Source organism: Onychomys torridus, chromosome 8 (genome assembly GCF_903995425.1).
Source record: "Onychomys torridus chromosome 8, mOncTor1.1, whole genome shotgun sequence".
Classification (NCBI taxonomy): domain Eukaryota; kingdom Metazoa; phylum Chordata; class Mammalia; order Rodentia; family Cricetidae; genus Onychomys; species Onychomys torridus.
The window spans coordinates 58,017,785-58,030,192 of NC_050450.1; the positions used below are offsets into that span (position 1 = coordinate 58,017,785).

A 12,408-nucleotide genomic window follows, 5' to 3' on the forward strand; every position below is an offset into this window, starting at 1 on the left:
CTCAGTTGGAATGCTAAAACTAGAAACCCTGTAAAAGTGAGGTTAGCATTCTAAAGGGAAGGAGATTTTTAGAAAATTATCTAGGAAAAACAAGCAGTAGTTCTTTATTCATTCAGTACTGATTAGTAGTAAGCATGCTCTCTCTCTCTCTCTCTCTCTCTCTCTCTCTCTCTCTCTGTCTGTGTGTGTGTGTGTGTGTGTGTGTGTGTGTGTGTGTGTGTGTGTGTTGGCTTTTCAGACAGGGCTTTGCTATTATAGCCCAGGATGGCCTCCAACTCGAAATCCTTCTGACTCAGTCTCCCAGGTGCTGAATTACAGGCATGTGCTACTAAGCACAGCTCAGAACCAATTAGTTCTTAATGAGTCATAGCTGAGTTCTATGCAGAGCTCATTCTTAAATAATCATTAAGGAAGTGAAAGAGTTGGTTTAGAACTTAGTACAATATAGTACAATAATATGGCTATACAGGCCCTAGTTCCACCCTGGAAAAAAGGGCTGAGAGTCATGGTCTGTGTCCTGGAGCTGAGATTCAGGAGGAAGTATGGCTCCAAAAAGGTCTAGAACACCATGCTCTAGAATTGGGTGTCTCTGGGATACCAAGGTTTAACATGTGGTGTGACCTGAGGCTGGTTCAGACCAAGGCCAATGGCTACATTGGGGGGCTCGAATTCAGCCTCTTCTTTAAAAAACAAAACAAAAAACCAGGGGGGCCACCTAGGTCAAGAATAGAAGCTTAAAGGATCCATGCCTGGGTTCTAATACAGCACACAGAAGGGCCCTGGCTGGGGTGTTCAGGTGGATCAGAACCTGTCCAGACCAAGGCCGGAGGTGGAGAGGAGGAAACTAGCTGGGTGCCAGTGGGCCGACCTGGAAAGCTGTGGCTTCAGAAACTGGCTCGGCCAGGGTGAGGAGTATTAATTCCCTTGCTTTGTCAGTTTTGGGACCCCCAGCGCCATTTCGGGAAAAATTGGGGTTCTTTGGAGGGGGAGGAGTTAATGTGAAAAGAAGTAAGTGGTCAGCCAGGATCTTTTCAGGCACCCCATCTCGCAACCTCTTCTAGGCCCCAGAACTCAGCAACTCCCGACGTCCCAGCCAGCCCCCCAGCTCCCTCAGGGTACAGCACCTGGTGAGACCTGGCTGCTTAGGGCATGTATGTGGTAACAGGGGTAAGAGCAGCAAGGCCTGGAGCAGGGCTACCAGGCAGGCTGTGGCGGTGGCTGGCTCACAGGAAGTGCAGGGAGCCTCCAGTCCAGGGACTACATCTCAAGGGGCAGGGGGACTGGAAGGGGAGGTCTCAGGGACACTGTGGAGAGAAGGCTCCCGGTACATGGCCACTGTGAAGGGGAGAGAGAGAGGAGCAGGGAAGGAGAATTAGGTGCACAGAGAGCCAGGAAGAATCAGAGCTCTGAGAATCCTCCCTTCCCTTACACACTCATCCTTGGAGAATCCCAACCTAAACGGAAGAGAGCTCCCCAAACCCCCAAAGGCTAAAGCCTTCCTGTCTTGGCCTATCATAACAGCATCTTGTTTAACGTTTATGGCCTGGGCTGTGAGACACTCAATATTCATGCAAGGTCAATGCCCTCCCACATGACCCACCTTTTCTTGAGCCCATACCCACCCTCCAGGAGCTTGGGCACAAAGTGGGCAGCAGCCTTGGTTTTCTTGACTCGGTTTCCCTTCATGACCCGGCCCTCCTTGTCTAGGCCTAGGTACCAGGCCCGGCCAGAACGACGTTGGCGGTAGAGAGCAGAGGCATACAGGACATAGTAATTCTCAAAGACACACTCTTTAAAGCGACACTCTGCCGTGAAATGTGGCTGAGGAGACAAAGATCCAGAAAGAGGCATGGACACACACACACACACACACACACACACACACACACACACACAGAGAGAGAGAGAGAGAGAGAGAGAGAGAGAGAGAGAGAGAGAGAGAGAGATATCACTGGCAGAAGGGAGCCCTTGGGAAGAAGCAGCCAAGATATAATCCATATATTTTTTCAAAAGGAGGATGGCAATACTGAGTCCATGCAGAAACCAGAGCACAGAGAGAATCGGGAGGAGCCTGGTAGGCCACCCAGGGGTAGGAACTAGGCTTATAGGACCCTGGAAATAAGATCTCTTCTCTGCATTCCCAGGCCCTTACTACTTCCTATCCAGAGTAAAGATGAAGTTTAGAGGTGATAGGCTGAGAAGTGGGGCCATAATAGCTGAGTCAGACAGTGCATGTAGAAATGGGATGCATTCTCGAGGACCACTTTTGGAACAGGCAGTGATCAGCTAAAGCAGGAAGAACAGAGTACTGGGTGCAAGTCCTGCCTGTGGCGAAGGGTGGTCATATGCTGTGGGTGTCCCCAGTCGCCCAGGCCATTCAGCCTCATTGTCTTACCGAGCTGTACAATAGCCCCTCGGCATTCATGGCCATGTAGTGACCCAGCTTGGCGCTCTGGATGGTGACCACGCGGAGCCCCACGGGAATCAAATTGAAGTGGGCTGGGGAGTAGAGAGCAGACATCAGGACCCCAGGGCCTCACTCCCATCTGAGTCCCTTCCCCGCTCCAGCGCCATTGCTTCCCTTGGGGCTCAAGAAGACAGACTGAAGACGACAAAACCTGAAGAGGCGACAGGATAGTCATCTCCTGTCCCCGGATCCCCACTTCCCACCCTGCAGCTGGCTTCCCCTCTCACTGAAGGAGCTGGTGTCCTCTGGGGTGCCCTGGATGCTCCCATCGGGATTCGCCTGGAGGTAGAAGCCCTGGCGGCAGAACAGTTTGGTGACGATGCCTTTGAGCTGAGGCTCTGGAGAGAGAGAGATTCATCTTTGAAAATGACATCTCTGTTCCCAGAAACATTCCTACACTTGGCGGGATCACAGGATAGGAGGGGAAATGTCTGAAAAGGGCTCCGGGGGGCCTAGCTCTCTCTCCTCCAAGCAAGCTTCCTTCCACCCCTCTTTGGTTCCTGAGGAAGCTGGGGTGTGGGTCCCTTCCGCTTTCTCTAATTATGAGCGTCAGCTTAATTTATTGAAATTTATTTAAATGGCTTAATTCCTTCTCTCCACCAGAGTTGGGGGAGGGGCGGAGAGGAGGTAGGAAGAGAGAGACATAAAAGGCAACGGGCAGTGCTAGAGACGCGGGGCAATGGGTTTGCAAGTGTCGGGGTGCGCAGCAAGGTGACCACAGAGAAGGGGCTCCCCCTCAGAAGGAGGGGTGGGACTGGGTTTGACTGACGCTGACTCAGCACCTGCTGCTGCTGCAGCTGCCGCTTGCTTGGCGCGGGCCTGGCTTTGGCTCAGCGCCGGCCTGTCTGACACTGACCCATCTGTCCGTCTGTCTCTGTCAGTCAGTCGGCTGGCTCATGAGGGTCCAGTTCTCCCTGAGGCTGAGTCTCTACCCTTCAGCCAGGTAACTGGCCTGGGATGGGGGACATTCATACCAATCGAGGAAAAGGAAGAGGGGACAGAGATGGAGAGGCAAGCTGCATCACGTGGGGGCTGGGTCCCACTCAGAGGGTGGGCTGCGGACTGTACCACACCTACCGCTGGTGGGGGGGGGAGGCCGCAAAGGGGCTACCCCTAGGGGAACCGGCAGCGGCCTGGAGAGAGGCCAGAGGGACTCCCTAGCTGTCGTACCTGGACGGGAACCACATACCGGCCCCTACACCTCTCCTTTCCCGGGGCTTGCTCTCTGCCGGTTTCCCTGTTCCCCCTTGTAAGTGGTACGACCCCCGCCCCAAGTCTCTGTGCAGGTCTTCAGCTTGAACTGTGTGTGAGGTCCTGCTAGCCCAGGGTCCCCCGAGCCTGTGGGATCAGCTTTCCGAGTCGCACAGGAGTAATGGGAGGGGGTGCTCAGCACCCTTCTCGGAGCGCAGGTCACAGAAGGAGGGCGCACGGAGGGGGCTGGCTGACGAGGTAGTTGCAAGGACACCCCGGGGAGAGCTGGAGAGATTGGCTCCTGGCCAGGCCAGCTCGACCAGAAAGAACAGAGCCCAGGCATGGAGGGGCGGGAGAACCGGAGCGGGGGCGGGGCAGCCAGGGCTGCAGAAACCCTCGGGGTGACCCAAGCGTCCAGAACCCCCCAGGTCCCTCCGCTTCGGATGGAAAGAATCGCGAGAACCCGCACGTAGGCGAACAACAGTGGGGGTGGGGAGTCCTGTGTTGAAGGGGGGCAGACCGGAGCCGAGAAGCTTGGGCCGTTAGACCTGGCCCCTCAAAGCGTCCCCTTGCCCTCGAAAGCAAGGAGACTCGGCATTGCCGGCAAACGGGAAGGAAACTGAAGCGTAGTCCCGTTGTAGATTTTTGTCGCTCTGGCCCACCTCTTCTACTTTTGGGACACCCCCCCACCCCCGGATCGGCTGCCTTCTCCAGGGCCCCTGGTCTCAGGCAGAAGGACTTGGGGCTCGGAGACCCCGCCCTAGCCACACTCACCTGGGCCGCGGTCTTGTCGCGTGGGCCGCCCCCCGCACAGTCGCACCTTGGACAGCAGGATGAGGAGCTGCTTCTGGCAAAGGGACTTGGTGCCGCGGGGACACACGCGCCGCTGCGCCGACACCGGCCGGCTGCTCCCGGGCTCGCGGACCTCCCGCTTCTGTCGGATCAGGCTACTGGCCAACGCCGCCATAGCGCCCCGGGAGGAGACACCCCGAAACCAGCAGGCTCCCGGAGCGCCCTGGGCTCCCCTAGAGGAGCCCTCTCACCAGGGCATGCTCTGGACCCAACCCACCGCCCCACCCACAGGACCTAAGGATAAGCCCCAGACCCCCTTGCCTCCCCCCACAACCACCAGCTCCCACCCTTGGGCCCTGCACTGGCTCCAACAGCCTATGCACTCCTCAGCTGACCTCACCCATGAATTTTGTCCCCAAATGAAAGCTCTCCCCTTCCCTCCTCTCTGGCCTCTGTCCCCACTTCCTCTGTCCCAAAGTCAAGACCCTCCTAAATTTCCAAGATGTGTTCTTAATCTCCTCAGACTTCTTTCCACCCTATTTTGGGGCCGCTCCTGCCCAGCCTACTCTTGTGTTCTGAAGGGTGTGGGTCTTTAGCTTTGGGGACATTAGTTCATCCTGGGCTGCTGTCAATGTCAGAGAGGAACCCAGTCCTGATTTTTTTTTCCTTTGCTGTACTCTAATTGGAATGGCTCTCCCACTTTTTCCCCCCAAATCCCCCCAAATATGTCTCAATATCCAGGCTGTCTAGGTTCAGTGAGAAGGGGTTCCCAGATCCTCTGGCTGGATAATGCTTTTTCTCACAGGGTTCCAGTACCTGGGGTTCTAGCACCACAGGGTTCCAGCTGCTGAGGCCATTTCCTCACTTTGTTACCCTCCACTCCTTTGGAAGTCACCTCCAAATCAGTCCTTCCTAGTGCATACACCAGGTGGTTGTCTGGAGGACCCTCTGTCACCCGGAAACAGGAGCATCAGTCGTTTCTGTCTGTTTTCTGGTTGCCCCTTAAATTCCCCCGAGGAGCAGCGGGCACTGCTTAGATCCCACACCCTCCAATCTAACAAGGCCCCCCAGAGAGGAGTGCCCACGTTGCTAGTGAGCACTCCTCAAACGTGAACAGGCCTTAGTAAGTCCCAGCGCATCACAGCTTCCTGCGACAGGGCTTCCTCGGCCTCCTGGGACTGCTAGAGCACCCCTTCCTTTCCCCGACGCCCCTCAACCTGTCCTGTCCTGTTGATCCGGGCGACGGGTGTCGCGGGCTCCGGCTCCAGGCTCCTCCCTCCCTGTCACCCGCAAGCAGAGGTTCCCCCCAACGCCGGCCTAGGTGTCCCGGACCCCCAGGAAGGAGTGAAGATGTCTCCGCAGAGCGCCCCGGTTCGGCAAAGTCAGGGCACTGGGCCTGGAGGTTGGACCCGGCAGAGCGGCAGCGGCGGCGGCTGTGGGAAGCGGTGGCGGCGGCGGCGGCGACAGAAGCTCCCCCTCCTCTGCGAGCCGGCCCGGGGGCGGGGCAGGGGGCGGAGACGCCGGGGAAGAGGGAGGCGAAGCTGGGCGGGCGGAACCCTGGGGTTCCTCGGAAGCTGTGCGTGGGGACTGTTTGAGAGGCAGGCGGAGTCGAGGCAAGGCCTGCAAGTCTCGGGGTGCAGGGGAAACGAGACAAGGAAGCCCGAAGCGGCGGGGCTGGGGGGCTAAAAGGAACGGCCGACAGAAATTGGAAAGGGACCCTACTACCTGGGATGGAAGTGAGGACGGAAAAGGATGAAGAAAGTGATGGGTGGGGGTGGCTGTACCATCCAGTCTGGGCTGCACCCCCGGCCTTAATATCTCTCTGCTTTGGTGTAAGCCAAATTGATCAGAACCAGGTTTCCAAAAGCCGGTTCCCGCATTTTGCCAATCCTGTTCGCTGTTGACTCTGAAAGAACCCGGGGGAGATGTTTCGGGAGGCGGCACCGGGATGGGGTGGGGGTGGGAGGTGCCAGGCAGATTTGAAGAGCATGGGCCTCAGGCAGGGCAAAACACTGGGGGAGACCTTTTAGAAAAGAGGCTTTGGACCCAAGACACACAGTCCCCTCCACAGCCCTGTCGCCAAAGGAAACACTTCGCATTCCCGAAGAGTAGACTCTTTAATGGGTCCCGCCCCCTACGCCCGCTAAACCGCCCCCTTTGCGGGCAACCTTGGCTTCCTCCACCGCCTCACGCAAGGCCTGGGCAGGGTCTCCGCGGAGCTGGGCCAATGCCCCGCGCAGGGCAGCGGAGCCCTCGCCCATACAGAGCTTTCGGCCGCTCACAAAATAATGAGGCAGCGTCCCGGCCTCGAGCACTCGGCTCAGCTCATCCAGTAGCCCAAGGCAACAAGCGCCGGCGTTTTCGGGCCGCGCCAGGTAGAGCGCAGGGAGCCGCTCGCACGCCCAGTAGAGCAAGGTCCGCAGGAGGTAGGGCGCGGCGGCCCGGGTCCCCGCCACCAGCGGGCGCAGCAGCGCCTGGGCCGCCGCGTGTGCTTGAAGCAGCGGCGCTGGGATGCGCGCTTTGAGCGCCAGCTCCTGGCGGGCGAAGCACAGCTGCCATCCAGGGGTGCCCTGCTGCTCCGGGTGGCTGCCCGGCACTAGGTAGAAAGAAGCCGACTCCGAGACCAGTGGACCCGCCCACGAGTGGCTCCGAGCCCTGTCAGGCCAGCCTGTCACGGTCACCACCGGGATCAGGTCGAAGAGCAGGAGGTGGCGTGGGGGCTCTGGAGTGGCCAGGAGGACCGTGGTGACACCCGCGTGGCGAGCTGCGTGAACCAGCCGCGGGGCGCCTGGGACCGGGATCAGGGACTCAGCGACCTCAGCCAGCTTAACGAAGAACCAGGCAGCCACTTGGGTAGGGCATAATGTGGGCCATGCCTTCGGAGCCTCCGACGGCTTTGGGGATGGCTTTTCGTCGGCTTCCAAGGCGTCACTACTCAGTGTTTTCAATGGCTCAGGAGTTTCAAGATGGGTGATGTCATTGTAAGGCGAGTGGGACCCTGAGAGGTCACTAGATGATTTTTCCACAGATGTGTGCGGCTCAGGCTCAGGCTCAGGCTCAGGGACATAATCATGTGCCTGGTCTACGGAGCTTTCCTGGTCCGTGGGACTTTCTTTGCTATGGGTTTGGTGAGTCAAATCACATTCTTCTGCGACAGGGGGTCCTAGGCAATCCTGCCAGGTCTCCCGGACGGAAATTCCGCACATCAGCTCTGGAAGGCGGAGCCATGCATAACAGGATTCCAGATCTAGTAGCAGCTCTGGCCCAGTGCCGTCCAGAGAAAACACAGGCACAAGGAGCGTAAAGCCAGCATCATAATGAGGTCCCCGGGCGTAGGGACCTAAGGGGGCATGCCCTAAATCTAGGGAGCCTTCGCGAATCCCACCGCGAAGCAGCAAGAGTTCTGCCTGGGGTGGGAAACGAGGGTCCTGGCGGTGAACCAGACCTAAAGGAAGAAAAAGGATTGTGAAGGTATCGTGGTCCAGAGCCGGGGGTGGAGAATGGTGAGGCTGGGGTTTGCAACTTCCCATAGTTGAGAATTACTTACCGAGCAAAGAGAAGACAAAATCCTTGGCTCGGAGAAGATCAGCTGCAGGCTTGGGCCCTTCGCTCCAACTCTCCTGGACACCCAGCTCCTGAATCAACTGAGTCAGCTCCTGCAGCTGGGCGCCAGAGCAGAAGTCGACGTCTGTGAGCGGCCGGGCTGGGGCTGGGGGTGGCGGGCCCCACCAGGGGGCACCGCCCCATACGGTGGAAGCCATGGATCTCTATCGTTTGGGGCTAGCGCAAACAGATCCGAGTTAAGCTCTGGCAGGCCTTTCCTTGGCTCCCCAAAGTTCTCCAGTTTTCCCTTCCTTCTGAGGTGGAGCAAGGGCAGCAGACAGTCCACAAGTGGGTCTTGCAGATGATGCGTTCTGCGTTTAGTCTTCAAAATGAACAGATGACTACTTTCTTCGTCCTTTTCCTAGATGCAGGTTGCGGCCCGGTGAATCGCTTCACCCGACTCAGCAGGTAAAGAATGGCTATTGAACCCTCCTGGGGAACACAGTAGCCAATCTTTGCCACCACCCTTGTCCGGCTCCTCTTTTTCAGAAGAGGCTCATTGGTCCACGACTTCCCGATTAAGGGTAGCTGAAAAGGTTGTGAACAGAAAACACCGTAAAAGATTCTACAGGTAACTTCCTGATGGTCACATGTCCACGCCCTTTTCTGGAAGCTGTCTGGGTGGTTCTGGCCTGGTCCCGCCTCCGGTGAGAGTTCAGCCCCTCCTTTCACCCTGCTGAGATGTTGCTACCCTGGGAGTTGTAGTACTGGTACGTTGGAGCGGTCCCTACACACCCTTGCCACTGTGCTAAAAGCTGTATTGGAAGCTGTAGTTTCTTCTTTCTTTCTTTCCCACCTCCCCCCTCTTCTCTTTTGTTTTGTTTTGTTTTGAGATTGTGTTTTCACTGTGTGGCTCTGGACGACTTGGAACTTGCTATGTAGATCAGACTGACTGCCAATCACAGAACTCAGCCTGCCTTTGCCTCCCGAGTTCTGGGATTAAAGGCAGACAGCACCATGCTTGACCCTTTTTTTTTTTTTTTTTTTAACTTTTATAAAAAGTCTTAAGCTGGCGGTGGTGGCATACGCCTGTAATCCTAGCACTCAGGAGGCAGAGGCAGATGCAGATGGATCTCTGTGAGTTCAGGGCCAGCCTGGTCTACAGAGTTCCAGGACAGCCAGGGCTGTTACACAGAGAAACTCTGTGTCAAAAAACAAAAAAGTCTTGTTATATAGTCCAAGCTAGCCTGGAATCACTATGTAGCCCCTGCTGACCCTGAACTCACAGCAAGCTTCCTATTTCCGCTTCCTTGGTGCTGGACTTACAGGCTCATGCCACTACACCCAGCTGGGAGTTGTTTTGTGACAATGTATTGTTCTGTCTAATCAATCCTACATAAACACTCCTTGGAATTGGAGAAGAGGGATAATTGGTTGGCTCTGCATAGTAAACAATAATGAAGAACACACACTTCATTCCATTTGTGAGCCTCCATGGTCTCTTAGATGAAGTTCTTTTAAGAAAATTCTGACTTTTTTATTTTAGTTTGTTTATGTACTTGAGGCAGGGCCTCATTATATAGCTGTGGCTGGCCTGAAACTATGTATATCAGGCTGACCTCAAGCTCCCAGAGATCTACCTGCCTGTGCCTCCTGAGTGCTGAGATTAAAGACCTCTAGTCATTTCAAAGACTGTGCTGTAGTTAGAGTTTTCCTGCCTGGCCCACAGTCAGGACAAATCTCTCTTACCCGCCAGTCCCACAGTTGCTCAGACCCAACCAAGAAAGCACACACAGAGTGATATCCACAGCACTGTGCTTTAGAAAAGCTGGGCCAGGCTTGGGAGGTGGATCTGGGAAGACTGAAGGCTGAAGGCCAGTCTGGACAATTTAGACTCTCTTTTTAAAAAGGAAAAAGCTGAGCGTGGTGATGCACACCTTTAATCCCAATACTTGAGATGCAGAGGCAGGCAGATCTCTGTGAGTTCAAGGCCAGCTTAGTCTGCATAGAGAGTTCCAAGACAGCCAGGGTTACATGGTGAGTTGTCTTTAAAAAAAAAAAAAAAAAAGTAATAATAATGCATATGACATGTCCAGGGTCAGAGTTAGTGAGACAGGTTGAGAAAAGGCTCTCTGGATTGGTGGCAAGGCATCTTCCTGGAATCAGTGGCCATAATGTTGAGGCAGGAATATACAAGGTGACGCAGAAAAGGGCATCTGAATCATGGAGGGGGATTGTAACCAGCGATGCCTACATCAGACGTGCAGAATCATGGCAGGGGAAACACGTGGGGATTTGAAGTTCTGTGGACGCAGAGGCCATCAGAACTGAAATTGAAGTCCAAAGGAAACTCTCATCAACGTCAGGTGAGGCCACAAAAACTAGGGTAGGGTATTACTTCCAGTAAGCTATGCTATCAGAGACCAAACCAAGGATCAGAATATAGCACACACACAGCTTGGGGCTGAGAGCATGATAATGGGACAGATAGTAAACCAGTAAACACGCAGTAGGCTCATAGACCAGACCCTTGACCAGGCCGGGCTTCTTACACTCCTTCTGCCACTGATCATTAATCTGGGACATCTTGAAAAGCCAGAGGATTGTGACAAGTGTTGTGGCTCAGGCTTATCATCCCAGCACTTGGGCAGCTGAGGCAGGAGGACTGCCACGAACTAGACTCACCTGAGATGCAGAGTGAGTTCCAGGTGAACCTAGCCTAAATGAAGACACTACCCCAAAACTGGAGTCAGGGGGAGTCTGTAAAGAAATTCCTGGAACCAGAGCACCTGGGAAGCCCAGACTGAAAGGATTTTAAGTCACTGCCAAGGGGGGACCCTTCCCCTTCAGCCCCATGGGGAAATGAAGGAACTAGGGGCATATATATCTGTGACCCAAGAAGCCAGATCAAGAGGAGTCAGGACTTTTTTTTTTTTTCAATTTTCTTTTGTGTATGGGTGTTTTGCCTGCATGTGTGTCTGTGTGCCATTTGTGTGCCTAGAGCATTTGGATCCAGAAGATGGCCTCAGATCCACAGGACTAGAGTTACAGATAGTTGTGAGCCACCATGTGAGTGTTAGGGATTGAGCCTGAGTTCTCTTACCTGCTCTCAAGCTCCATGTATGAGTGTTTTACCTACATGTAGATATGTGTAGCTTGTGCTTGCTTGGTACCTTCAGAAATCAGAAGAGTGCATTGGATCCCCTGGAACTGGAATTACAGATGATTGTGAGCCACTGTGTGGTGCTGGGAACTGAACCTGGGTCCTCTGCAAGAGATGTTAGCAATCTTCTCTACTGAGCCCTCTCTCCAGTCCCTGAAGGCTGGGCTCACAGTTTGGGGTACCATGCATAGGGAATCTGTATATATCTTTCTGAACCACTAGAAAAATCAACAAGATTCACTGGGAGGTGCTGGGAGATAATGGTGCATTTTTTATTTTTAAAACTTACTTCTCTATGTGCCTGCATGCATGCGTGTGTGCTCAAGTGTGTGTGGGGGTCAAAAGACAACTTGTGGAAACTAGTTCTCTCCTTCCACCATGTATATCCTAAGGATCAAACTCAAGACATTAGGCTTGACTGCTTTACCCACTCAGCCATCTGGTCAACCTCCCTCTCTTCCTTTCCTTCATCTTCTGTTTTTGGAGACAGGGTTTCTTTGTGTAGCTCTGGCTGTCCCGGAACTCACTCTGTAGACCAGGCAGGCCTTGAACTCACAGAGATCCACCTGCCTCTGCCTCCTGAGTGCTGGGATTAAAGATGTGTGCCACTACTGCCCTGCTTCCCTTTTTTTCTAATTACATTATTTTGCACATGGAGCTCAAAGGACACCTTGGAATAATTATCTTTTTCTACCCAGGCATCAAACTCACATCAGGCTTGGCAGCAAGCACCTTTGCCCTCTGAGCCATCTCATTGGACCCCTTTCCTTTCTTTTTATTAAGACAGGATCTCATGTAGGTCAGGTTTTTCTATAATTTACTATGTAGTAGTGGTTGACCTTGAATTCCTAATTCTCCTGCCTTTACCTCCCACATTCTGAGGTTATAAGCATGCATCACCATGCCCAGTCTTTAAAGAATGATCCTCAGGTGTGGTAGCTCATACCTGTAACCCTAATGCTCAGGAAGTTGAGGCAGGAGAAGCTGTATCTGTAGGTCCAGTCCCTTCCACCTGCCAGAAGCTTCACCAGATGTCTATGCCTCTCAAAATCAACTAGAGGCCCTGTTGCTCTGGACCAGGCACCTGACAGGTCACGTGGTCTTTGATTCCCACCAGAAACAGTAACTGGCAGGGAAAAGTGTGAAGCTCTGTCTCCCAGGTATCCTTGTCAGAAGGCAAGTTGTGTAACACAGTGAGCATCAGGATAACCTGAGCTACAGTGTGTGTGTGAGAGACAGAGCGAATCAACTT

At 54.3% G+C, this 12,408-nt stretch overlaps 2 protein-coding genes across 4 annotated transcripts; both read right to left on the reverse strand.

Annotated features, from left to right (window-relative positions):
- Positions 1–181: 181 nt before the first annotated feature.
- Positions 182–5,925, reverse strand: Fgf11 (fibroblast growth factor 11). Of its 3 annotated transcripts, none has more exons than XM_036195935.1 (5): positions 4,433–5,925; positions 2,695–2,805; positions 2,396–2,499; positions 1,623–1,821; positions 182–1,335 (listed from the first exon to the last, which is right to left on the reverse strand). In XM_036195935.1, exons 1-5 carry the CDS (start codon positions 4,623–4,625, stop codon positions 1,265–1,267), a joined length of 678 nt encoding a protein of 225 aa, XP_036051828.1. In that variant the 5' UTR covers positions 4,626–5,925; the 3' UTR covers positions 182–1,264. The 3 variants fall into 3 exon arrangements, with proteins under 3 accessions (XP_036051828.1, XP_036051829.1, XP_036051830.1); XM_036195936.1 differs by having other exon boundaries at positions 1,601–1,821; XM_036195937.1 differs by lacking the exon at positions 4,433–5,925 and adding an exon at positions 3,324–3,637.
- Positions 5,926–6,548: 623 nt separating this feature from the next.
- Positions 6,549–8,841, reverse strand: Tmem102 (transmembrane protein 102). Its single transcript, XM_036196759.1, has 2 exons — positions 7,998–8,841; positions 6,549–7,895 (listed from the first exon to the last, which is right to left on the reverse strand). Exons 1-2 carry the CDS (start codon positions 8,209–8,211, stop codon positions 6,568–6,570), a joined length of 1,542 nt encoding a protein of 513 aa, XP_036052652.1. The 5' UTR covers positions 8,212–8,841; the 3' UTR covers positions 6,549–6,567.
- Positions 8,842–12,408: the final 3,567 nt, after the last annotated feature.

What these genes read in the sequence shown, in the direction of transcription:
- Fgf11 (XM_036195935.1), bottom strand. Translation starts at nt 4,625, where the DNA reads ATGGCGGCGTTGGCCAGTAGCCTGATCCGACAGAAGCGGGAGGTCCGC. An exon ending in AGAGGACACCAGCTCCTTCA is followed by an intron (nt 2,500 to 2,694) that starts GTGAGAGGGGAA and finishes TCTACTCCCCAG; the next exon opens with CCCACTTCAATTTGATTCCC. An exon ending in TGTGCCCAAGCTCCTGGAGG is followed by an intron (nt 1,336 to 1,622) that starts GTGGGTATGGGC and finishes TCCCCTTCACAG; the next exon opens with TGGCCATGTACCGGGAGCCT.
- Tmem102 (XM_036196759.1), bottom strand. Translation starts at nt 8,211, where the DNA reads ATGGCTTCCACCGTATGGGGCGGTGCCCCCTGGTGGGGCCCGCCACCC. An exon ending in TTTTGTCTTCTCTTTGCTCG is followed by an intron (nt 7,896 to 7,997) that starts GTAAGTAATTCT and finishes TTCTTCCTTTAG; the next exon opens with GTCTGGTTCACCGCCAGGAC.